We start from the raw sequence: 27401 nt of genomic DNA, 5'->3' as shown, positions 1-27401 counted from the left end.
TCTTGACTCGAACCCATTTCCCTGTTGTTGGAGTTTGCATTATAGTGTTCATTTAGAGTCTCTCCTCAGTCTTATCTCCTCCAACCCTGTAGTCAAGCAGTTGCTTTTCAGTGGTGTTTTTACTCCCACAGTTTATCCTCTGCTTGTGGGTAGTATTTTTTTTTAGATCCCTGCAGATTGTTCAGGGATTGCATTGATACTAATGGAGAAGTCCATCACCTTCGATTGTACCACAATGTATCAGTCTCTGTGTACAATGTTTTCCTGGTTCTGCTCCTCTCGCTCTGCATCAATTCCTGGAGGTTGTTCCAGTCTCCATGGAACTTCTCCACTTTATTATTCCTTTTAGCACAATAGTATTCCATCACCAACATATACCACAATTTGTTCAGCCATTCCCCAATTGAGGGGCATCCCCTCATTTTCCAATTTTTGGCCACCACAAAGAGCGCAGCTATGAATATTTTTGTACAAGTCTTTTTGTCCATTATCTCTTTGGGGTACAAGCCCAGCAGTGCTATGGCTGGATCAAAGGGCAGACAGTCTTTTATCGCCCTTTGGACATAGTTCCAAATTGCCCTCCAGAATGGTTGGATCAATTCACAACTCCACCAGCAATGAATTAATGTCCCCACTTTGCCACATCCCCTCCAGCATTCATTACTTTGCATAGCTGTCATGTTAGCCAATCTGCTAGGTGTGAGATGATACCTCAGAGTTGTTTTGATTTGCATCTCTCTGATTATAAGAGATGTAGAGCACTTTTTCATGTGCTTATTAATAGTTTTGATTTCTTTGGCTGAGAATTGCCTGTTCATGTCCCTTGCCCATTTGTCAATTGGAGAATGGCTTAAATTTTTGTACAATTGATTTAGTTCTTTATAAATTTTAGTAATTAAACCCTTGTCAGAGGTTTTTATGAAGATTGTTTCCCAATTTGTTGCTACCCTTCTGATTTTGGTTACATTGGTTTTGTTTGTACAAAAACTTTTTAATTTGATGTAATCCAGATTATTTATTTTGCATTTTGTAATTCTTTCTAATTCTTGCTTGGTTTTGAAGTATTTCCCTTCCCAAAGGTCTGACATGTATACTATTCTGTGTTCACCTAATTTTCTTATAGTTTCCTTCTTTATGTTCAAGTCATTCATCCATTTTGAATTTATCTTGGTGTAGGGTGTGAGGTGTTGATCTAAGCCTAATCTTTCCCACACTGTCCTCCAATTTTCCCAACAGTTTTTATGAAATAGTGGATTTTTGTCCCAAAAGCTGGGATCTTTGGGTTTGTCATATACTGTCTTGCTGAGGTTGCTTGCCCCCAGTCTATTCCACTGATCCTCCTTTCTGTCTCTTAGCCAGTACCAAATTGTTTTGATGACCGCTGCTTTATAATATAGTCTGAGATCTGGGACTGCAAGACCCCCTTCCTTTGTATTTTTTTTTCATAAATTCCCTGGATATCCTTGATCTTTTGTTCTTCCAAATGAACTTTGTTATGTTTTTTTCTAAGTCAGTAAAAAAATTTTTTGGAAGTTCCATGGGTATGGCGCTAAATAGATAGATGAGTTTGGGTAGGAAGGTCATTTTTATTATATTGGCTCGTCCTACCCATGAGCAGTTAATGTTCTTCCAATTGTTCAAGTCTAGTTTTAGTTGTGTGGAAAGTGTTTTGTAGTTGTGTTCATATAGATCCTGTGTTTGTCTCGGGAGATAGATTCCTAAGTATTTTATTTTGTCTTGGGTAATTTTGAATGGGATTTCTCTTTCTAGTTCTTGCTGCTGAGCTGTGTTGGAATTATATAGAAATGCTGATGACTTATGTGGGTTTATTTTGTATCCTGCAACTTTGCTAAAGTTGTTGATTATTTCAATTAGCTTTTTGGTTGAGTCTCTAGGATTCTTTAAGTAGACCATCATGTCATCTGCAAAGAGTGATAATTTGGTCTCCTCCTTGCCTATTTTGATGCCTTCAATTTCTTTTTCTTCTCTAATTGCTACTGCTAGTGTTTCTAATACAATGTCAAATAATAGAGGTGATAATGGGCATCCTTGTTTCACTCCTGATCTTAATGGGAATGGATTTAGTTTATCCCCATTGCAGATGATATTAGCTGATGGTTTTAGATATATACTGTTTATTATTTTTAGGAATGACCCTTCTATTCCTATGCTTTCTAGTGTTTTTAGTAGGAATGGGTGTTGTATTTTATCAAAGGCTTTTTCTGCATCTATTGAGATAATCATGTGATTCTTGTTGGTTTGCTTGTTGATGTGGTCAATTATGTGGATAGTTTTCCTAATGTTGAACCAGCCCTGCATCCCTGGTATGAATCCTACTTGATCATGGTGGATGACCCTTCTAATCACTTGCTGGAGTCTTTTTGCTAGTATCCTATTTAAGATTTTTGCATCTATATTCATTAGGGAGATTGGCCTATAGTTTTCTTTCTCTGTTTTTGGCCTGCCTGGCTTTGGAATTAGTACCATGCTTGTGTCATAAAAGGAGTTTGGTAGGACTCCCTCTTTGCTTATTATGTCAAATAGTTTGTATAATATTGGGGTTAACTGTTCTCTGAATGTTTGATAGAATTCACTGGTGAATCCATCAGGCCCTGGGGATTTTTTCTTAGGCAGTTCTTTGATGGCTTGATGGATTTCAATTTCTGATATGGGATTATTTAAGAAAACTATTTCTTCTTCTGTTAGTCTAGGCAATTTATATTTTTGTAAATATTCATCCATATCACCTAGGTTGGTATATTTATTGCCATATAGTTGGGCAAAGTAGTTTTTAATGATTGCCTTAATTTCCTCTTCATTTGAGGTGAGATCCCCCTTTTCATCCTTGATGCTATTAATTTGCCTTTCTTCTTTCCTTTTTTTAATTAAATTAACCAGTACTTTGTCTATTTTGTCTGTTTTTTCAAAGTACCAGCTTCTAGTCTTGTTTATTAGCTCAATAGTTCTGTCACTTTCTATTTTATTAATTTCTCCCTTAATTTTTAGGATCTCTAGTATGGTTTTCTTCTGGGGGTTTTTAATTTGTTCATTCTCAAGTTTTTTTTATTTGCATTTCCAATTCCTTGGTCTCTGTCCTTGATTTTTTCTTTTAAAAATTGATGCATACACCCATAATTCAACCATTTTGAGTTAATTAGGTGTTAATGAACACCCTCTTCAGGGGGGATTGTATTATATTTTTATTAAAAATCCAATATTTAAAATTTTGTTTGAGAAGAATTTCAGGGAAACGAGTTTGCTAACTCCTTGAATCCAAAGAATGAACTCTTTGAAAAAAGATGCTTGCAGAAACCTACACTGCATCAAGAAGACCCAGAATGAACTTTTGGGTGCAATCGACTGAACAGAAGGGGATTTTTGAACATTTATTGTAAATGTACACTTTTATGCCAAAGGGGACTTCCCCCTAATTTTGGCTTTTTGTCAATGAGTCTAGTAAAACATTGGTTTTGCTTTCTCTCTTTTCTATTTATCTCTAACTATTGTAATTTCCTCTTAGAAATTGAAATCTTGTATACATCTGTAGTTAGAAATGTTTTTAGGACTACAAGACAATTATGTTAAATGATCAATGGGGAGACTAGTCTCCTAATGATCATCAGGGGGAATTGTGAAGATTGGATTTAGCTAATCTCCTGATCGTAACAAGGAAGATACTTAGCTCTTCCTTTATAGTGAAGCTAGAATTGTAAGCTACAATCTGTTTTTAGATTTTAACTACAAAAAATCTTAAGTAACTACAAAAGGTGAATTTAACAAAAGAGGTGTTAAGTAACCCCAAAAGATACAATCTAACCAGAGAAGATGAGAACTAAAGGATGGACAGTCCTGGAGAAAATCTAACCAAAGAAGATAAGAACTAAAAAAGGGCAGTCCTAGAGAAAAGCATCTACTGTGATTGGTAGATGTGAAAATTTAACGGAGGTGACAAGAGAAAAAGATCTTTAAAAAGAGGATTGTAAAGGCCAGAAGAGGACAGTCAGTCACCCAGGCTTGGAGTGAAGGATCAGTCACTTGGAGCTGAAGAGAAGATGGACATTTGGAGATTCAAAGATTCGTTCGGACATTCAGGCAGACTCAGAGAAGAGACCAGAATACAGACACCCAGACTTCTTTTAGACTGTCATCATTGGTGAGTGAAAAGCTGACTTAGTGGCCCTGCCTTTCAGAAGGCATGAAGCCTCCAGGTAAGGTAAGGCACATCTTCTTGAGACTCTCTCCCCCTGGCTGAGGCTCAGGAAGTCAGAACTGGCCTCAGGTAAAAGTGGTCACTTTCCCTCAGGTTTGGCATAGCCACAAACCCATCCATATTCTCATTTCCTATTTTCTAGGTTCCTCAGGTCTCTGATCTAACAGAACAATGTGCCCCCAAATTGCTGTCCAAACCTCAGCAACTTTTTGGTACTCTATCCCTAACGTACTTCCTACACTAGTTTATGGAATTTGGATCTCAGAAATAACTAGAAAAAGAAAGGGTTGCAATGTGGAGTTAAGTTCTGTTGAAAGCACAGCCACCTGTCCTGCCCCATTTCCCTCTTTTTCTCCAGACTCTGGCCAAGCTCATTTGGATCCTACAATATCCACATGTGAAATGGTAAGGAGAGGGTGCTGAGTAAACATGTTAGGGAGGCAGGATCAGCCCTATTTCTTGATCTTTTTTCTGCTTTGTGCCTCATTATATTTTTCCTAGTCTTAGTCCTGAGGGCAGCTGACATTGCTCTGCCTCTTGACCATTATTCTTATTCTGGAGATGTCTGAGAGGCTGTGAAAACCTGAGAAAAGGGCTCATCCTCCAGCTTTTTGTTACATGACTTATGGAATCCTTTGAGTACATATTAAATATTAAATTCCAAAGGGCTGTTTTCTTCTTATACTACAAAATCTTTTCAGGCCAAGGATCATTCTCTTTGTAAGACTGACGAGAACAACAGCGAGTTGAGTTGTTTCAATTTTGTCCTTTCTTTTCATACAATTCTGACCTTTGTCTTTGGTCTAAATAGTTTATCTCACTGACATCAATGATCAATTATATCTTCTCTATAAAATAATCATCCATTTCATTTCTTCTGGTGCTTTTCATTCTTCCTCTGATTCTGATCCTGAAAATAGTATCTATAACAACCTGCCTGTGGGTGTTTTATAATTTTACCTGTGTGTTATAACTTGAGAAAGAGAAGGGAGACTGAAGGAAATAGGTGAATAATAATGACTCCAAGACAAAAGGTTAAAAAGAATGGGGAGAGGCGCTATCTCCTTAATGTTTTCCCTTGTATTATTAATTAAAGGGAAACGGGATAAATAAGAAAACACGTGGGGAGTAAGAACTCCTTGATGTCTCCTATAGACAAGAGAGTCTGAGCATTAATAGGAGGCATGGGGCGAGAGCATCGCGAGGAAAGCTAAAGATCAGCAGGAAAAGGTGAAGGCAGAGAGACTCCGAAGATCCAGGGAAGCAAGAGAGAGATTAGAGCTGGTTCCCCAGTATTTATTGGAGGTTTTAGGAATGTGGATTGGGAGGAGATTGACCAATGCGTAACATGGCAAAGGTCTTAACATTGGTTGAATTGACAATGACGAGATCAAAGAGGTGGAGATTAATCCAGCCCGTGCTTTGCAGATGAATGTAGGCAGGTGGCTGTCAAGGCCCAGCCCAGGAATTTGCCCGTCCTATGCTAGAACTTCGGACTGTCCCTTTCCCTACAATGACCATCACGTAATCTGACCATGTGTCTGGTAAATGAATACATATAATACATCAGTCATACTTCCCAGATGCTAACGTACCTGGTATGCTACAGTATTAATAATACACAGACGTGAAGCATCTGATTTATCTCCCAAAATCTGTATTCAATGAAAAGAACATGAAAATAATATCTGACTTAATAGTATGGGCCCAGTTTTCAGGTAACACATATAGGTTGTATGAGGTGTAGAATTATGAGAAAACTCCTTGAAACAATCTTTGGATCTCACCCAGTCTCTGGTCAGCATAAGCCAAGTCCTTAGTTAAAAGTCTCTAAGATGCTGGTAGAGGTGGTCCAGCTTCCCAGTCATGAAGGGAGAGGTTAAAACCAATGCAAAAGTTCCATAATGTTTTAAAATTTTTCTCACAAGACAGAAATTGGACTAGACTCATAGTTGAATAGAAAGGGAACTGAGCGAGATCCAGAATTGAGTCACAAGATGGAGTCAGTGTGTTCTACTCAATTCCCTCAGGTCAGAGGATGGAAGCAGATGACCCAAAAAGAACATAGGTTGCAATTGGTTGAATAAAATTAGTCATGCCTTGTGGAACAATGGATTACAAACCAAAGTTCCAGGACTTCAACCATTTAAGATGTGCTTCAGTTGTGGAATCCTGGAAAGAAGCAATCCTTGTGGAGAATTCACACTGGTTATGGGAGATGAGAGAGTTTCATCAATACTCTTGGTCCCCCACTCCCTCACTGTTCAAAGGATGAAACGAAGAACCAGAAGTTCCCAAATTTACCTGCTTCATTGGTAGCAGAATCTAGAGAATTTAATAGCAAACCCTTAAAACAGTAGTAGTCAGTTGTACCCTGCTGGGAATCCATCCACCCACATGAACAGAATTTGACATGGCACCCAGAGAGAATGCCACAATCTACTAATTATTTTGCTAGATTTGTGTGGGCTATTATTTAAGCCTATTATTTCCAAAACTGGATGTATAAGGTCTTGCTTCACATAAAATCTTGCCTCCAGAATCTCCTTTATTCTTGACCTGTTCCAGGGTGTTCCTCTCTGCCTTCAGGAGGATCACATAACATTTGGGAATAAAAATGCATCCCAGCAACCCCACACTGGAGACCAAGATGGAGAAGATCTCCACAGTCACCATGGCCTTCCCTTTGGTGCTCTGATAGGTGAGCAGAAAAGTGGTCCAGACACTGCAGAACACCAGCATGCTGAGGGTGATGAGCTTCGTCTCATTGAAGGTGTCAGGCAGGTTCCTGGCCAGAAAAGCCACCGTGAAGCTTCCCAGGGCCAGAAGGGCCATGTAGCCCAGGACACAGTAGAAGGCAAGGACAGAGCCCTCATTACATCTGATGATGATGTAACCATATTCAGAGTGAGTGTCAGCCTCTGGGAAGGGGGGAGAGGTGCCCAGCCAGGTGCCACAGAAAATCACCTGAATCCCTGAGCAGAGGAGGACAACATAGTTGGACACTCTAGGACGTAGGAATGTGCGAATCCTGCTCCCTGGTCTAACACCCCTAAAAGCCAGAACCACTATCATGGTTTTGGCCAAAATGGAAGAAACAGCCACCGTGAAGACAACTGCAAACACTGTTTGTTGGAGGAGACAAGTGGCGGTGGTAGGCTGGCCTATGAAGAGAAGGGAGCAGAGGAAGCAGAAGATGAGGGAGACGAGGAGAGTATAGCTGAGAGTCCGGTTATTGGCTTTGACTATGGGGGTGTCTCGGAACTTCACAAAGACCCCCAGAACCAGAGCAGTCAGTAAGGAGAAGGAAACAGCCATCAAGGCCAACATCTTGCCCAAAGGTTCTTTCATATTCAGGAAGGTCACAACCTTGGAAAGGCAGTGGTCTCTCTGCTTGTTCGGATACTCAACCTCTGAACACTTTGTACACCTCTCTGCATCTGCAGGAGAGAAACAAGGGCTCAAAGCTTAGACTCAAAGAATTCTCCCCATTCCCAGTTAGAGGCTAGAGCCACGAGAGCTGAAACAATACCTTCTGCCTCCATAGGATGCACAATTCCTTTCCCTCTGTGCTGGGAGAATGTTACTGGTAAGCAACATGGCGCCCAAGGTTGGCCCATTTTGTTTATAGCCTGGATTATTGGTTGGGCATAGAGCACATTGACACATAGGGTTCCTTTTACTTAACTGATGATGTTGGTTCCTTTTAATCTATTCTCCTAATACAAAACACTGAAAAACTTTGTACTCCCTAACTTACAGATAGAAAACGACACCGTTTGAAGGCTGGTTTCGTAAAGAGCAGCCTTGGTTTCTGGAATAAACTTAGAGTCACAAAGAAGAACTAGAACTTTCCCATATACACCATAGGCTCCTCTTCTTTTCCTTCTCAGCTCTGGGTCCAACCCATCCACAGCACTGTCTATCTCGGGCATGCCTACTGATGAGCAATCTGTGCAGGGCATCTTTCTAAATGAATGGCAAATTCTGGGAAATCCACAGTCCATCCCAACTTTGTCTGCATTGTGTGGACAGTCAAGCCAAACCATTTGATCAATTGTAACTAAAAAGCTCTGCAATGTTCCAGAGCAGAATGCGAACAGAACACTGTGGCCTCGAAACAGGTGCTCTGGGAGGACTTTCCAAGGAATACGTCTGAGATTCAGCGGAGGGGCTGGTCCCCTGATCAGGTTAGTGAGCACTTTAGGGAGTAGGCACAGCTTGCCTCAGGCAGGCAGTCGACACATAATCAGGAAAGTAGAATAGTGTGAAGATTAAATCAACTCCCCTGCCCATTTTTAGATTTAATCACCAAAAGTGTACACATCCCACTTAATCTTTAAGTGGGGCAGGTCTGTGACCCACATGTGCGATAGTGGGTGACGAATCAGAATCGACTGATTGTCCCCTGGGCAGTCCTTGGCAAAACTATAGACTATAGTTTGCCCATGTAAAAAGTAGAGGAAGACACAGGAAGTGATGCAGAGAAGCGTCTTTAAAAAGAGTTACAACTTCCTGTGAGGGAATTCTCTCAGTCTTTGGAGTTCTGAATTCAACAACTGTGGTTCCACCCAATACAGCATGCACACACACACACACACACACGCACACACACACACACACACACGTACATGCACACGTGCACACATACGTACTCACACACACTCAATAACTAAACCCCAAACACAATAACCAGGAAAACACTAAGGGATTCAGTTCCTCAAAGATATAAAATGAGAACTTTCTTCAATACATCGTGCTTCCCATCATGGCTTGGGATCAAAGGCACCATGACATGGGTACGTTTTTGCAGGATATTCCTCTGCTGTTCCTTGGTCTCATATGAGGTCCTCCTGACATTCCTGGGATTGGAGATAACTCTACAAGAACAACCTGTTGGTTATTATATAGATATCAATGTACATGAGAAAAGATTTTCCTGCAGAAACTTACTCATTTGACTGGAGATCTCCTGTTCCGGACATGGGGTACAGTCAAAGCAGCAGGCAGCCTTCCCTTCCAAAGGGGTCTTCCTGAATCCAGGACCACAGCTGTCACTGCATACTCCACAGGGAACCTAAGTAATAATAATAGAGTGGAATACATATCTTTAAATGGGAGCTACTCAGGTTTGGGGTAGCAAAAGGAAGCTTATGTTCTATATAACTGCTGCTTTGACCCCCATTCCTACAGATAGCTAAGTAGTAGTGTAGACACAATGCTGATCTTGGAATCAGGAAGAGCTGAATTCAAATCCAGCATAGCATATTAGGTATGTGGTTTGGGGCAAGTCATTTAATCTTTGTTTTAGTTTACTGGATTTTCCAAAGGGATTAATAACTTTATTTATGTCACAGGATTGTTGGGAGGCTAAAATGAGGTAATATTTAGAAATCACTTGGCACACATTAGGTGCTTAATGAATGCCTCTTCCCTTCTCTCTTCCTTTTATTATCTTTAAAAGGGAAGAAATTCTTGTGGAAAATGTTAGTAGTGTTATTTGGAGAAGCTCTCTACTTTCATGTCTGGAGGGAGATTAACCACAATGGGACTTCGGAGAGGTGGGGCCAAGTTGGCAAAAGAGTTATAAGAAGTGCCAGATGAGTATGCCTTATTTTTAAAAAATAGAACATGTAAAGGGGTGAATGTCGCTTGGATATATTAAATATATATACTAAAAAAATGTACACTGCTAGTTAGAACCAAGATGGTGGAATAAGAGAAACAGCACCATACAGAAGTACAGCTCAGCTCCTCAAAGAGACCTAGAAACGCACCAGAACAAACTCTTGTGGATAAATTCAAGAAAAAGTCAGCCTATTTCTCCAGGGCAGATTGACGCAGAGTAATACAGACTATTCAAAAAAAGGCTATGGTCAGAACTATGGACCAAATAGAAGCTACTGACTGGATTCATAAGGCAAGGAAAATGAAAGATGAAAGACCAAAAAGAAGAAAACTGAAGCTATTTTAACATAGAAATAAATGATCAGGAAAACCAATTGATGAAGAAAAAATTGAGATTAATTGAACCATCCAAATACCAAAAACAGAGCCTGGATACCAAGTTTCAAGAAATCTTAAAAGAAATCTATGTCCCTTAGGGCTAGAGGGCAGTGTGGAAATAGAACAAATCCACTGGTTGTTTTCTAAAAGAATCACCCAAATGAAAACCCTCAGAAAACTCTAGCCCAAATCCAGAGGCTCCGGACTAAAATTAAAACCCTGCAAGCAGTCAAAAAGAAAGAATTCAAGTCCTGAGTAATCACAACAAAACCACACACAAATTAGCAGCTCCCATTCAAATGGATCCGGGAGCTTTGAGTACCATATTCCAGAAGGCAAAGGATAGAGGTCTACAGTGTGGAATAACTTGCCTAGTAAACCTAAGCCAAGCACAACTCTAAAAAGAAAAAGAGACCTTCATGAAATAGAGGAGGGGCAGCTAGGTGGCTCAGTGATAGAGAGCCAGACCTGAAGATGGAAGGTCCTGGGTTCAAATATGACCTCAGATACTTCCTGGCAGTGTGCACTTAACCTAATTGGCTAGCCCTTACCACTCTCCAGGCTTGGAACTGATTCTTACTATTAATTCTAAGACAAAAGGTAAAGGTTTAAAAATGAAATAGAGAATTGCAAAGCATTTCTCTTGAAAAGATTCAAGCTTTGACATTCAAGCACGAGTCTAAAGAATCATCAAACTGTAAATCCAAATGAACAATGAAAAGACTGATGAAACGAAAGCAGCTCCCATCCTGGTGTGAGATCATTTCAGTGTCATCTCCGAACCTTATCATTAGAGGGTCACAGACAGCACCTGGGAGTGAGTCTATGATGGCCAAGATGAGAAGAGGACTACATTTGTGGGGAAGGGAATGGGAAGTTAGGGGGAATTATCTCCCATAATCAGGGTGCCCAAGAATGGATCTGGACAAACAAGGAAGAGAGGTGGGGAAAGGCTGGCACTTCCACTTCACTCTTAGAGAACTGCTCAGAAAAAGAAAGAACATGACCAAAAGGAGAAAGGGGAACTCAAGAGAGCAGAGATTAGAAGAGGGATACGGCCTGAGCAAAACTAGCTGTAACTAAGGATATTCAAAAATATTTCCAACTCCTTTTGAAGTGGCAAAAAATGGGAACCTGAGATGAATCCCATAAATTGGAGAATGACTGAACACGTTGTAATGTATCGCTATATAAATATACTCATATGTGTGTGTGTGTGTGTAAGCACAGAAGTGGGCTGTATATTTAATATTCAATATTATGTTGTGAGAAAAGATAAAAGGGATTGCTTCAGAGGAAACATGGGAGATTTGTATAAATGATGCCAAGAGCAGAGACAAGGGAACAAATCCTCCAAAAAATGAAATGGTTAAAACTAAACAAATGTGGAGGATTTAACAGCTCTGATCAGTGTCCTAACCAACCACAAAGCCAGGGTATAACTGATAAGACATTCCACTCACTGTCCGATAGAGAGGTGAAGGGCCAATAATACAATTAAGATATATATGATTTTGGACATGGCCAATGCGGAAATTTGTTTTGCTTCAGGATACTTGGGGTTTTGTTCTTTTTTCCTTCTAAATTGGGAAGAGGGAAGAATTGGAGTGGGGTAGAGAGAAGATTAGTTTTGGCTGATGGAATTATACCTATGTGTGTGTGTATACATATACATAGTATGAAGATGGGATTAACTCTCACCTATTTATTCTTTAGATTTTAACCACTTAATTCTTAAGTGGTGGTGGTGGGGGAGGTCTATGACTATTGGGTGCTAGAGAGTGACAAATCAAAAACACCTGAAGCAAAGTTAAAGCTGCCATTGGTCCACGTGAAAGTGAAAGGAAGAAACAGGAAGTGAGGCAAAGAACTGTCTTTTAAAAATGGTGGTAATTTCCTGTGACCAGGATTTTTTTCTCCTTTGAACTTGACCTTGGAGGAGCTCAGGCTTGAGACCTCAGATTGTTTCCCTTTGCTGGGGCCTCTGAAGACTTGCCTGGTTTAGACCAGGCTGGAATAATTCATTCTCTCTCTCTCTCTCTCTCTCTCTCTCTCTCTCTCTCTCTCTCTCTCTCTGTCTCTCTGTCTCTCTGTCTCTCTCTCTGTCTCTCTGTCTCTCTCTCTGTCTCTCTGTCTCTCTCTCTCTCTCTCTCTGTCTCTGTCTCTCTGTCTCTGTCTCTCTGTCTCTGTCTCTGTCTCTGTCTCTGTCTCTCTCTCTCATAAAAGTCATCTGACTTGAGTAATTCATTTGCAATTAAATAGTTAATTCCTGGAGACCATACTCTTAAATATTCAGTCCAACCATAATTTTACCCTTTACAGTATGGTTAATCCACAAAGGTTGTGATGAGTACCTTTAATCTCCCTCAACTTTCTTGACCCTTCTTTTTCTCTTTACTACCTCCTCAAGTCAGCCTTTTAAATAAGCTCAGTCTTCAATTCAAAGATGCTAAATGAGGTGAGTTCAAGCATTGTTTTTCTTTTCTCTCCTTAAAATAAATAGAACACAGCCATATTTAATCTTAGCAGCAGGGCCCTGAGGCCTCACCTAGGGAAGCTGTTTCCAAGCTCCCCCTCACCTCAGGAAACAAACAACCCAATTAAATGACCCTATTAGCGTTTTCACTTGGGGTGGGGGGAACTCCATCTCAAAGCAAAAAAATACTGCTGGACCACTGGAGTAAAGATAGTGAGTCAGCTCAGCAAGGTTTTCATTAAAAAGAGATTGTAATAAAGTTTTAGCCTTGTGCTGCTCCTGGAAGTCTACTTTACTTTTTACAAGCCCCATGTGTCTCTAGTTTTTAAATTTAAGTGAGAAGTAAAAACCTGGTGAGACCAGTTAGGAAAAGTGAAGTTTTTGCAGAAAGAAGGAAGCACATGGTTCAGGTTTTTAGCCTGAGGGGAAGGAGAGAAAACTCTCTCAAACCTCTTAATTAAACTGTAAGCTACAAAAAGCTTCAGTTATCTCCTGTTGCTCCTCCCAAACTTACCCTCTCCAAAACTCAGCCTTGAGCTAAAGGCTTTGTTTTTCCTGCCTGACCTACACTCAGAAGTTAATTGGATTAAGGTCTGACCAACAAAAGGACCACACTCTAACCCCTAGCCAAGAAAAAAAATCCTAGTCAATAGCACCATCTACTGAAAAAAAGTAAAATTACAAGCAATTTAATATTTTAAAAACTTTAAAATGTGGTTAGTCATTAAACAGCATACCAAACAACTGGGTTTTCAACAACATAACCTAATTTTTCTATTTAAATTGGCTCATAATCACAAAGAACTTATTACAATGGATATACTTAGCACTGTTCCTGAGTATGATTGTAATAGTAAGTTGTGGAGTGTTTTATCTCTTCCTCTCTTGAAGAGACTTGACAAATATCCTAAGTATGCTAGAGATACAAATAAGAGATTAATCACAGTCTCTCCCTGTACCACATATTACCTGTTCAACCCCACCAATTGCCCCTTCTACTACTCAACAAATTTCAGAACTAAAAGCTCAGCTTGAGTATAACTAGAGTGACATTTATAGTAGACTGGAAAATATGGAGGAGTTAGGGGAGATCAAGGCTTTTATGAAAAAGCATTGAAAAGGACTTTAAAAAAACCCCAGAGTAAGAGAGGTTTATCTCTCCATACTTTCTCATTGTCAGAGCCGATTCTGTCTCTGTCCCACCCTGCCCTACACAATTCTCCTCCTCCTACTCAACCCATCCCCTCCCCTGCCCTACCCACTCCTTCCCTGCCCATGCTGCCTCCTATCCTCCCTCCTCTACCCCAGCCCCTTTTTCCCCTACCCAACCCACTCCTCCCCCTGCCCCTGCTACCTCCTATCCTTACACCTCTCCCTCAGCCCCTAACCCTTCCTCCTTTGCCCCAGCCCCTTCCCCCTGCCCATTTAATTTCCCATCCTGCTCCTACCTCTCAGGATTCTGACCTTTCTTGCCCACAACCCCTCCTCATCAGCTTACCTACTCCTCCCCCTCCCCTTATCTACTCCATTGAAAACCAAACATGGAGCCTAAAGGCAGGAACACAAATTTTATTCCCCTTAAGGGAAGTACCCACCTTCAATAAAAATGGAGATTTGGTGTCTATAAGACACCATTTATCCTTCAACTCCTAATATTTAAAAAGATTCAAAGAAGATATCCCTTCTTTCAAGGAAAAACCAAACTTGATCATAAAAAAATTGGAGAACATATTCAAAACTTTTGACCCCAATTGGATGGATGTTGAAAATCTATTATAAATGTTTCTGACAAACAGAGAGAAAAATAGAATCCTCTCTCTTGCTAAGGTAGGGGAATAACTCATTGGCCAACTGAAAATTGGAACTCCAATGTTAAGGCAGATTACATAAAACTACGTCAGGCCAGAGAAGCATTATTGAAAGCCATGAGGGATTGCTCTGATAAGCCTGATTCATGCTCAAAATTCAAAAGGACCAAACAAGAAATTGATGAAATTCCCTCCCAGTTTATGGACAGACTTACTGAGGTGGGAAACACATATATGGACCTTGATTTGTCCAGAGAATGGGATATTAGACAAATACATAGACAATTCATTAAGAATTGTTGTACAGTGGTCAAAGACTACTTTAAAACTAGCTGCCCAGATTGGGACTCTATGGACCTTGAGGAACAGAGGAGGGTAGCAGTCTACATTTTTAAGGACTATGCACAAAAACAACGTGTATTAATGGAGACCTTAAAGAAAGAAAAGAAAATGGTAAAAGAAAAATCTGAAAAATCAGGGATTCACAAATAAGCCACCAAAATGTTATTTATGTAGAAAACATGGACATTTAATGTAAAGTTGCAGAAACTGGAACCAGGTGTTCAATAACTTGAATTTTAGGGAAAATAACAGATATAACAATAATCAAAATTATAATAAAAGCAATAATGGAAATAATACTCCAAATGAAACAAATGATAATAAACAACAAAATGCCCAACAACCATATATAAAAGGTGGAGCTCATCCATGCCATACCCAGGGTGAAAATCCCCCTCAGCATGGGGGATCCCAGAAAAATGCCTAAGCATCTTTATGAAGGTGTGATGAGGGAGGGGTGTAAGGGCCTTGGAATCAAAAACTAATACCTTTGATTTTCCAGTCCCTGATATTTTAATGTGAATTATCGCTATGGATCCTCCTCAACATAGTAATAAACCTCATGTAATCCCTAAAAATGGGGAATTCATACTATGATTGTCTTTTAGACACTGGAGCATCTAGACCAGTCCTGGTGAGCAAACCAGATGCAAACTGTAACTCTATTGACTCTCTAAATGTAGTAGGTGTATCAGGAACACCTCAAAAGGTCCCACAACTTTCTTCTGGTATGTGTGTATCCCCCAACTGTAGAACATTCTTTTCTTTTTTATTTTCTTTTATTTTTTTATTTATGTATTTTATTTTATTTATTTTAACTAAATATGTGGGTGCTTTGCTCTTGGCCTCACCAAATACCACAGCATGCCAAGAAGACGGTCAATGTCTTCTTTTAGGATTACATAAAAGAGGGCACAAGATCTCAAAGGAAAAGTTTCAGTGGTGTCTCCCCAAAGGGGAATATTTAGGGTTCTTTTTAACTGCTGGTGCCCATTCTATCTCTCCTAAGTACATTTAAAATATTCAAAAATTGAACCCTCCTACCACTAAGAAAAAGTTAAGAGCAATTTTAGGAGCAACAGGGTTTTGTAGACAATGGATCCCTTTATATGGGGAAATCACTAAGCCCTTTATCGCACTAACAAGAGATTTAGTCCCTGAAACACTTAAATTAGTCAGAACACTTGTCAGCTCTGTCAACTCTAAAACAGGCTATCTTGCCTGCCCCTGCTCTAGGCATCCCAGATTACAACAAGCCATTTACTTTGTATGTACATGAGCAGAGAGGGGTAGCTTCAGATATTTTAACTCAAACTTTGGGACCTTTTCAGCACTTAGTGGCTTATTATTTGTCCCAGCTGGACCCAGTAGCTTCAGGAACACCACCATGCCTTAGAGGCGTAACTGTCACAGTTTTATTAGTATCAAAAACTGTTGATCAAGTATTGGGATGCCCATTAACAATTATATGCTCACATGAAGTAGAAGCATTGTTGCTAAGACATAGAACACAGGCATTTTCTTTTGAAATTTTTATTTAATTAGTCAATTTAGAACATTATTCCTTGCTTACAAGAATCATATTCTTTCCCTGCTCTACCCCTACCCCTTCCCATAGCCGACATGCAATTCCACTGGGTTTTACATGTGTCCTTGAACAGAACCTATTTCTATGTTGTTGATGTTTGCTCTAGGGCGATCATTTAGAGTCACATGCCCAATCATATCCCCCTTGACCCATGTAATCAAGCAGTTGTTTTTCTTCTGTGTTTTTACTCCCACAGTTTTTCCTCTGAATGTGGATAGTGTTCTTTCTCATAAATTCCTCCAAGTTGTTCAGGATCACTGCATTGCCACTAATGGAGAAGTCCATTACATTCTATTGTACCACATTGTATCAGTCTATGCATACAATGTTCTCCTGGTTCTGCTCCTCTCACCCTGCATCAATTCCTGGAGGTCATTACAGTTCACATGGAATTCCTCCAGGTCATTATTCCTTTGAGCACAATAGTATTCCATCACCAACATATACCATAATTTGTTCAGCCATTCCCCAATCGAAGAGCATCCCCTCATTTTCTAATTTTTTGCCACCACAAAGAGCATGATTATGAATATTCTTGTACAAGCCTTTTTCCTTATTATCTCTTTGGAATATAAACCCAGCAGTGGTATGGCTAGATCAAAGGGAAGACAGCCTTTTAATGCCCTTTGGGCATAAGAACACAGGCATTTTCTGATCAGTGAATTACAAGGTATGAAATAACCTTGTTAAACAATTAAAATATCACGTTAAAATGCAGTACAACTCTTAACCCTGCCACCTTGCTTCCAGATTTACCAACTTCAGAAGAACCATTACACTATTGTGAAACACTAGTGTCCATGGCAGAAAAGCCTCAAGATAATCTCTTGAACACTCCCTTAGACAACCCAGATCTAGTCTTATTTACTGATGGTTCTTCTTTAATGAGGGATGGAATATGCTACACTGGAGCTGCTGTAATCACAGAATTTGCCACTGTGTGGCACTGTGAGGTTGAGGCCCTTGATATATGTTAAGACTCAGGACTCCTTTTATTACACTCCTTGTGAAATACTCTCAGACAAGTACCAAACGTTGACTATCATCCTGGCTCCCCCTATCCCTGACAATGAAGGTAAAATCAGACCAGGGAATGACACTTCCCTTTCACGCAAAAATCTAGTCCTTTTTCCTCTCTTATAGTATGGCAACTTCTTATAGTCTTGGCTGACAGTGGGTAAGTACAATATTACTGCATTTTGTCCTACAGATTTGTGGGACAGAAATTACTTTAATTGAACCCTATTACAATGGCCTGGTATGAATTTATTAAATTGGACCCTAATACAGGGACCTATTATGAATAACCCTAACCCCAAATTCTTGTTTACTCAGAAATTTTTATATACATAGATTTTTTATATTTTAATTCTGATTTTAAATGTTTCTTTCTCCCAAGGTTTAATTTTTCTTCTATTTGTTTTTCTTTTTGTGTTTTTGTTTTTCTTTTGGTAATTGACTTATACACCCCATAACTCAACCATGTATCCTGAGCTGATCTGGGTGTTGGTCAACACTCTCTTCAGGGGGGGTGTATTTTTATAAAAATCCAAGATTTAAAATGTTGTTCAAGAAAAAAATTTCAGGGAATGAAGCTTGCTAACTCCCTTAAATCCAGAGAATGAAATGTTTGCAGAAAGATGCCTGCAAAACCTACACTGCATCAAGAAGATCCAGAATGAACTTTGAAGTGCAGTTAATTGAATTGAAGGGGGTTGACAAGTTATTTTGAATGTGAGGACAGTAAAGGAAAATGATAAATATTGAAGGAAATGTGGCAAAATCGGGACACTAATGCATCTCTGGTGGAGTTGTGAACTGATCCAACCATTCTGGAGGGCAATTTGGAATTATGCCTAAAGGGCTATAAAACAACGCATACCTTTTGATCCAATAATACCACTATTAGGTCTGTATCCCAAAGAGATTTTTAAAAATAGGAAAGGATATGTTTGTACAGAAATATTTCTAGTTGCTCTTTTTGCAGTGGCAAAGAATTGGAAACTAAAGAGATGTCCCTCAATTGAGGAATGACTGAACAAATTGAGGTATATGATAGTGATGGAATACTATTGTACCGTAAGAAAAGATGAACAGAATGATTTCAGAAAGACCTGGATATACCTACATGAATTGATACAGAGTAAAATAAGCAGAACCAGGAGATCATTGTACACAACAACAGCAACATTGTGGAATGATCAACAATGATAGACTTAGCTACTATCAACAATACAATGGTCCAGAACAATTCTGAGGAACTTATGACAAAGAACATTGGTTTTGTTCACTTATAAAAATGAATAATATAGAAATGTTTTTCATGATAATATATGTATAACCCAGAATGAATTGTTTGTCAGCTCCAGGAAGGGTAAGGTAAAAAGGGGGGGAGACAACCTGAATCATATAACTTTGGAAAACTTGGGTGAGAATTTCTTATTAAAATAAAAATTTTTTAAAAATTAAGAAAAAAAGAAAAAAAACCACTGGAAGAGAAAATGGCAAACCTTGCTAGAATCTTTGCCAGGAAAATCCCTATGGACATCCACAAGGTCACATAGAGAAGGACACAACTGAACTACTGAAAAACAATACCAACAAATATCACCCAAGATAATCATTGCTTGAAAAACTAAAACACTGAATCTCCCTGAGAATCAATTTCATCATGTGTAAAATGGAAGACAAAGATTAGGAGGGCTGTGAAGTCTGTTCATGACCCAGATTTATAATCTTATCTTTAAAGTAGTATTAGATGTCTTCTAGTCCTAAATATAGATAATGTTGGGTAAATGAAAGGGGGCTAGAATTGTCCCTGTGATTAGAATTGCAAGATGTTAACATTTAAAGTGTCTCTGACCTTGGAATGTCCCCAGCCCCACACTATGGCATCCTTACAGATGGTGAAATCTTGGCCATGTGGAGACTGAGGGACAAACTGGCCCACTTTCACCAGAGCTTCTGTCTCATTAGGAAACCACACATAGTTCATAATGGTATATTGAGCCTCCGAGCTTCTATTCTCATTCACGAACACTGGGTCGCCAGCACTATTGTTAAATTTCGTGTTCTTCAGGGAGGAGTGAAGCTGAAAGGGAAGAGAAAACTTCATTACTAAATGGTTCTTGAGGGAAGGGCTCCCCTGGCAGTCCAGCCTGCGTTATACCACAGGTCCGGGGCCACTTTTGTTGTCTAGCTGAGTTCTGGGTTCTTATTTGGAGGTTTCATAAAACGTGCCTTTCTCCTGGGACACCTAGAAATGAATTTCTGAAGCCCACGATGTCGCTCCTAGCCCCCAAGTTCATAATCTCAGTTTCAGTCATGACATTTCTCTCTCTCTCACTCCCTTCATCTAATCTAACCTAAGGTCTATTGATTTCACCTTCTCAGCCACGCTCCCCTCCTCTCTTCTAATGCTACCACAACCTCATGACCTCACACCTGCTCTGTTCAATACTTGTAGCCCCCTGGTGGGGTCTGTCTGCCATGAGGCTTTCCTCATTATAATCTTCCATTCAGCTAATAAAGTCATTTTTCTGACATATAACTCTGACCATATCGCTCCAATACTTGAAGAACTCTATTACCTTCAGGATAAAATAGGAAATCATCTGTAGGACTTTCAAAGCACTTCCTGTTCTAAGCCCCCTCTCACCTTTCCCGTGTTCTTGTATTTTGTACCACCCCTCCCCACCTTCTCTTTAATCCAGTGACACTAGCCTCCTTGTTCTCCCATGAATAAGAAACTCCATCTCTCGGCTCCAGGAGGCATTTTCTCTGGCTCTCCTCCATTCCTGGAATTCTCTTCCTTCTCATCTCCATTTTATGGCTCCCCTGAAGCCCAAATTCCATTGTAAATCTAAACAAAGCCCTTCCCAATCCATATTAATTCTAGTGCCTTCCTTCTGCTAAGTATTTCCTATGTATCCTCTGTACCGCCATCATCTACATATATACTATTTTGCATCTGCCACTCTCTGCTCCCAAGTCTCTCCTCTTGGGGAAAACAGAACAAGCTTCATCTCTCTTCCATATGAAAGTCACAAAGTCTTGAATAAAACACCCATGACACACTCCTTCACACGCTCCCTTCACCAGATTACAGTTTCCCAGCTCTTTCAATTGATCATCATATGATACAGGGAAAGAAGAAGTGCCTTCATCTGGCAGTCTTCCAATAGGCACTCTCCGGCTTAAATCCCCAATACTAGCTACCAACATCCTTCTGAAACGGAGGCTGCCAAAATCAAACACAAGCCTCCAGAGAGGGGAATATCTCTTTCTTATTCACAGGCTCTGTGCCTTAGTGAATGGTGTCCATTGTCCAGGAAGCTTTCCTGACTATCGCATCATATTTCTGTATTATATTGACTTCTCAGCTTACCTGCAAACCCCCAGAACTTTTGGAGAGCTGCTGTCCTCCAGTCTCAGATCTATTACTGCTTTTGAGACATCTTAACCAGGATGTCCAGTACATATATTGAAGTCAACATGTCCAAAACGAATGTATCGTCTTTCTCCCTCAGGACTCCCCTTTCCTACATTCCCTTTTACTTAGAGGGCAACGCCATCCTCTCAGTCCCTGGGGCTCACCACCCAGGAGTTACCCTCCATCCCAACTCTTTCTTACCCTAATATCCCATATTTTGTCAAGGCCTATTGATTCCTTTTCAACACGGTCCCTTTTCTTCTCTAACACTGCCACTGTAACAGATTAAATCTGAGACAACTCAAAGGAAAAACAGGTTGGAGCCTTGTGCACGGTGACGAATTAAAAAATGAATGTCAATTGCATAACAAATCAGGGCTAGACCGTGTCATCTTGGCACTGGACCCTGAACACAGGGGGAGACCAATTTTTATGCATGAAAAGAAAAGAGTTAACAGGCTCTGGAGCAAAGTACAAAGTTAGGTGCTCTGATTTCTAATTAGAGGAAGGACGCTGGATTTTCCAAGTCGGAGTTGGGAAATTAATTCAGTCAAGTTGGTGAGTGGGTTTGCAGGTCTTTCTTTCCCTGAATTGGGAGATGCTAATTAATTTCATTCATCTGTATTTGGTGAAGCAATATATATGGTTTATGCCATCTGTTTTATCAAGCATGATTTGCAGAAAACAGCAAGATGGGGACTTCCGGTTAAGATGGCGGCTTAGAGAAAGCTCAAGTTCAGATCTCCGGAAAACCCTTCCCAACCGATCTCAAACTATAAGCTCCTAAGGCGCCGAAATTCAAAACGATCAACAGCACAGACCCTGGGAACCCTCCTCCTGGACCTGGACCCGGATCAAAAGGTACGGCTCCCCTTAAAAGCCAGAACCCGAGATCCCTCGGACCTCAGGGGTAGGAGCGCAGAGTCCAAGGCTCCCGGAAGCCGCAGCCCGGCCTGGCTCAGAGAGCAGGGTCCTCGGAACAACAACCCTCAGGGCCCTCTCTCCGAGTCCCAGTGAAAGTCACTGCCTGGAGCAAGACAGCCTCACGGGCTGGATCCTGCTATCCAAGTCTCAGTGAAAGTCCTTGCCCTCGGAGCTTGGGTTAGCTGCAGCCCATCCCCCCGCAGGCCGACGAAACAGCCTCACGGCCAGCGATTCTGAAGGCAACTTCCGGAAAGCAACGTGGTCCAACCCTTCCATTCCAGTTCCAGTGAGGCATATTCAGTTTAACCCAGGGAAAGCTCATAGAACCATCTGCCCAGGACTAAAGCCTCTGAACACCAGACAGAGACAAGAAAAGCCAATCCTCCACATTCAGAGATGGAAAACTCCACAGAAGCACAGAAGCCCCAAAATACCAAGAAAAATAAGAAGAAAGGGGCGACTTTGGACACATTCTATGGAGCCAAAATACAAAATACAGAGCAGATAGAAGATAATATAAAAGAAAATGCTCCAAAACCTTCCAAAGGAAATGGAAACTCTCCACAAACCTATGAAGAATTTGAATCAGAAATGACCAAAAAGATGGAAGCCTTCTGGGAGGAAAAGTTGGAAATAATGCAAAAGAAATTCACGCATCTACAAAACCGGTATGATGAAACTGAAAAGGAAAACCAGGCTTTAAAGGCCAGAATCAGGCAGCAGGGACTTATGAGAAAGAACACTATCCACATTCAGAGGAAGAACTGTGGGAATAGAAACACAGAAGAAAAACAACTGCTTGAATACATGGGTCAATGGGGATATGATTGGGGATGGAGACTCTAAATGAACATCCTAATGCAAACACCAACAACATGGAAATAGGTTCTGATCAAGGACACAAGGAATACCCAATGAAATTGCATGTCAGCTATGGGAGGGGTTGGGGGAGGGGAGGGAGAAATAGAAAATAATTTTTATAACCAAGGAATAATGTTTGAAATTGACCGAATAAAAAAATGTTTAAAAAAAAGAAATAATTAATTTGGCAACCTCCAAAAAAATAGAGTGACTAGTATTTTGTGGACTTACCCTCATCAGGTAAGACATTAAAAAAGACATATTCAAATATACAAACATGTTTTGTGTAATAACACATGTATAACCCAGATTAAATTGCTTGCCAGCTCCAGGAATGGGGAGGGAAGAAAGAAGGGAAGCAATTTAGATCATATAACTTTGGGAAATTTGTGTGGAAATTTATTACATGTCATTAATAAAAAAATACTTTTTTAAAGAAAAAAAAGATATCCTGAGGGCAATTTTGGAGAGACTTTGACTGGTTTCCATAACTGTGAAAAAAATAAACAACTTCCATTAATGGCTAGAGGTGATTTTTATCCACAATCTCTGTCATCACAGATATGTTATTGAAATAGTTCGTTGTCTGATTTGTTACACTAAATAATTTGTGTGATCAATAGAAGACCCATAAGAACAGCATGAACAATACAAACATAGAATCACAGAATTTGTCACTTTGTTAGCCATTTTGTCCTGCTCAAATCTAAATTTCAGCCTCATTACACCAAAAGTCTAAAAAGGGTACTATCCAATATTACCTGCCAAGAATGAAGTATCAAATATTTTTCATCGCCCACTGAACTTTTCTCCAATTTTTTCCTAAGCATTTCATGCAGAGCCCAAGCCACAGCATAGATGGCGTTGTAGATGGTGTAACTCAAGCCAGACATGTTCATATCAAAGGAGCACAGAGGCAAAGTCTCCAAGGAAGCGTTTGGGAAACATATGTCTTGCTCTGGGTTTTCTGCTTGATCTGGACATCTAAACGCTGAGACCCAGAATCCCTTAAGTAAAATGTCATCTAGATATTTTGAAGGTGTTACTGTCTTGAGAAAAGCTTTGAACCCAGGAATTTCACTCACCAAGTATGAAAACGTGAGAGCTCCATGGAAATTTTGGCCAAAACGATAAAGAGGCCTCATGGTAATGTCCCATTGAGACGTGGCAATCCATACCTTCTGTGTTAGGAATATAGGAGCATCGGAGTACCTCAGAATCATTAATGAATCTGTGTCACCGTGGATGACAATCACCATAGTTGACGATATCAGGATCCTGGGCATGAAAGTCTCCTGTGATTCTGTGTGTCGTCTCTCACTGACGGGTATCTTCTCTGTGAAGGACACACAAACTCTATTCTTCCCCATTTCCTCTCTCATTTCCCAGAGGAACTCCTCACCTCTCATATCATCTGTGGCAATCAGGCCTATCCAGTTCCACTCAAAATATACAATTAGTAGGACGACACCTTTGTGAAGAGAAGAGTCTTTGGGGGCCAGCTGGTAGAGGGAAGGAAATTGGACCTTGTCACGAAGACTAAAATCAAATGGACCATAGCTGATCTGATCAGAAAGAAATATGAATTAGTTAGGCACCTATTCATGATGGGAGCAGGGCACTTAAGTGCCACAGTAGATAGCATGCTGGGCTTTACATCAGAATCGAGCCTCAGACACTTAATTATAATGTGTCCCTGTGCAAGACACTTAACCTTGTTTGCCTCAGTTTCCTCAGCTCTAAATTGAGATTGAGAATGAAATGGCAAACCTATCCGATATATTTGTCATAAAACTCCCCAATGTGGTCACAGGTCAGACACAGCTGAAAAAAGACTGAATAACAATGATGGGAATATTTACCCAAAATAGACATTTTTTGTTGATAGGAAAAAAATTTAAGAGGATTTTTTTTTTGCAGTTTATCATAGGTGACATTTTAATCTCTGATACTCTCTATAATCTCTATATACTCTCCATCTCTTTGAACTACCCAAAGTACAATGATTTCGTGAAGACAGAGGCTTGAGATTCTATTGTTATCTCTAGTACAGCCAGTGTGTCTTCCCTGTGCTTTTGAGAGGAATTAGACTATAATCCGACATCATGATTTTATTGCTCTCGCTCAGTAGGTTTCCGGGTTTCATCTGTTATATATTGTTGAAGGTGGGGTCATGGTACTCTTTTTCAGTAAAAGAAAACACATCAATGGCATTCTGTGTGTTTGGGGGCTTTAGACGAAATATAACTCATCTACATATGTTTTTACTGAGTTTAAATGTCGTAAAGATCTTAAATAAAACCATCTAATTGTTTTCTCATTGAAACAGGAATAGGGATTTCTGGTTGTTTGAAAACACGACTCCGAATGGGAAATTGGCTTAGTAGAGTCTAAACCAAACCCAACTCAAAAGGAATTCCCACTGCAATGTAGCTCCGTCATAGGCATACAATCCAGAGTTAAAGGCCTCCAAAGAACATGACCTTATTATCTGTAAAGACAGCCCATTCTACTTCACGTATAATTGATGGAGTTTTAATTGTTAAGGGGAAATGATCTTTTCACCTAACTTCAATTTCCTTCTTTGTAACTTCTCCTAAATGGTTTTTTAATAGGCGTTATTCCCTCCCCCTTCCCCAACCCAACAACACAGAAAGCATCATCTGAGAAAAAGATCTATACAAATAAATTATGTCTTTCACGTTTTTATTGATCGGTTCTTTCTCTGGAGGTGACATTCACAGATCATTCTTCAAATATTCTGGAGCTGTATGTAATGTTTTCTTGGTTCTACTCATTTCACTCTTCTTCATTTCATGTAGGTTTCGCCAAGGGTTTTTTATTAACCTGCTCATCATTTCCCAGGTTGCAGCAGCATTTCATTGCGACCATATACTAAGGCTTTATCCACCAGTCCCCAATTGATGGCCATCCCCTCAATTTCCAGTTCCCTGACCACAAAGAAAGCTGCTGTAAATATCTTGGAGCATGGGGGTTGTTTCCTTCTTTCCTGTTCTCTTTGGGAAACATAACTGCTGAGTCTAGGGTCACGGGTTTTCAACTGTCTGGCCATCATTTCAAATTGTTCCAACTGCTCTCCCAAATGGTTGGATCAGTTTATGTTAGTTCCACCAACGGTGTACTAGAGTCCCTATTTTTCCTCCAGCATTTGTTACTTTGCCCTTTTGTCATGTTTAAACAATATGATAGTGTGAGATCTCAGAACTGTGTCAGTTTACACTCCTCCAATTAGTAGGGATGTAGAGCATCTTTCAAGTATCTATATCTGGTTTTGATTTCCTCAACCAAAAACTGCCCATTCACATCTCTTGACTCTCCATCAACTAGGTTCCCACAAGTATTAATGGTTCTACCTTTGCAGACCACACAGAACAAATCAAATAGTTCTTCCTCATGAGTTTTCATTTAGGAATTACATAGCTGAATTCCTTGGCGACCTTAAATTGATATATATCAGTCTTTTAAAGTGATTCCCTTGTCACATGACAGACTAAAATACTGGAAATTAGGCATCATTGTCCCTTTGAGCTTTTGCCTCCATGGTTCATAGTTCCTTCTCCAGTTCCTTCAAACAATCCTTGAGAACCTTCGCCATTTAAGTTGTCTCCTGGGCACCCTCGTTGATCAAAGACCTTCTTAAAATGTGGCTCTCCGAGCCAAATACAAGACTCCAGTTGAGGTCTGAGGCAGAATACAGAGGAATGGCCTTCTTATTTCTGGTGCTACTGTCTCTCAATGAAGCTCAAGATCACATTAGGTAGGCTAACACATATCGAATGGAAGAATGAGTGCACATATGAAAAAAAGTATCGTGTTTACACTGGCCCAGACATTGTGAGAAAGGTGCAAATACTAATGCAGAAATCAGGACAGTCATTTCTTCCAATAATGTATATTTATATTGGAGAAACAACACATACAGCAAAGTGTTGCCTGGGAAGGAAGAAATGCTCTGGTCTGGGAAGTCCGTGGGATGGTGAGTAGAAACGTGGAGCCATCGCTTGCCCTGTTCTTCTCATGAATAGTAGTATAGCTCTGATCATTATATACGAAGTTAGATGTAGAAGACAATGTGCTAAAGGGCACGAGTTTTTCCAAGATTAAAAGGAAGCTGTTGCAAAGGTGGAAAATATTGGTTGTTTTGAAATGATCCCACAATATACTTGAGATGTGATTTCAAATAAATCGGGAAGCCAAAAATAAGCATCTCGTTCTCGTTTGCAAATACACATTACCCTTTCTGAGGCCAAGTATTATCCTTTCAAGTGTGTGTTTGGCAGTCTTTGTTGGTGTTTGAATTGATTCAAGACTTCCCTTACTGAAAGCAGAAACTGTGACAATGACTACGAATGTTTTAAAGGAATTTGTCTCAGACTTCTGCTGGTGTGATAAATGTGTCCATTTGGGGGAAAATTGAAAGTGCATTTAAGAACATCCTTATGGCCACGTCACCTTGAGTCTGTAGGGGAAAGGCAGTTTGGGAGCTTGTAGAATCGCAGATATCTGATTCCCTCTAAACAACTTTAAAACAGTGTCTGAAACAAAATCATGGACCGCAAGAGCCAACAAAGGTCAGAGTGAGGCATTATTCTATTCTAAAGCAGACTCACAGGATGAAAGGAGAGGTCTGTAGCATAGGGTGAAGCTGACCGGTAGCTCATGTCAATGCAATACCAGTGACAGAATGGGGTGGTGGCAAGTGCAGCAGCAGTGGCAGCTTGGAGAGCTCTCAA

General features: G+C 40.1%; 1 protein-coding gene across 2 annotated transcripts in view; it reads right to left on the bottom strand.

Moving 5' to 3' along the window:
- Positions 1 to 2790: 2790 nt before the first annotated feature.
- The window catches only part of VN2R510 (vomeronasal 2 receptor 510), a 31331-nt gene continuing 6720 nt past the window's right edge, over positions 2791 to 27401 (bottom strand). Inside the window, 5 exon segments of one of the 2 annotated variants that reach the window (NM_001099531.1) lie at positions 6683 to 7650; positions 9164 to 9287; positions 18571 to 18691; positions 19415 to 19521; positions 23409 to 24212. In NM_001099531.1, coding sequence (NP_001093001.1) covers positions 6683 to 7650; positions 9164 to 9287; positions 18571 to 18691; positions 19415 to 19521; positions 23409 to 24212 — 2124 coding nt within the window. 2 annotated transcript variants of the gene reach the window in all.

Source organism: Monodelphis domestica, chromosome 3 (genome assembly GCF_027887165.1).
Source record: "Monodelphis domestica isolate mMonDom1 chromosome 3, mMonDom1.pri, whole genome shotgun sequence".
Taxonomy (NCBI): Eukaryota; Metazoa; Chordata; class Mammalia; order Didelphimorphia; family Didelphidae; genus Monodelphis; species Monodelphis domestica.
This window is presented reverse-complemented; position numbering and strand designations above follow the sequence as displayed.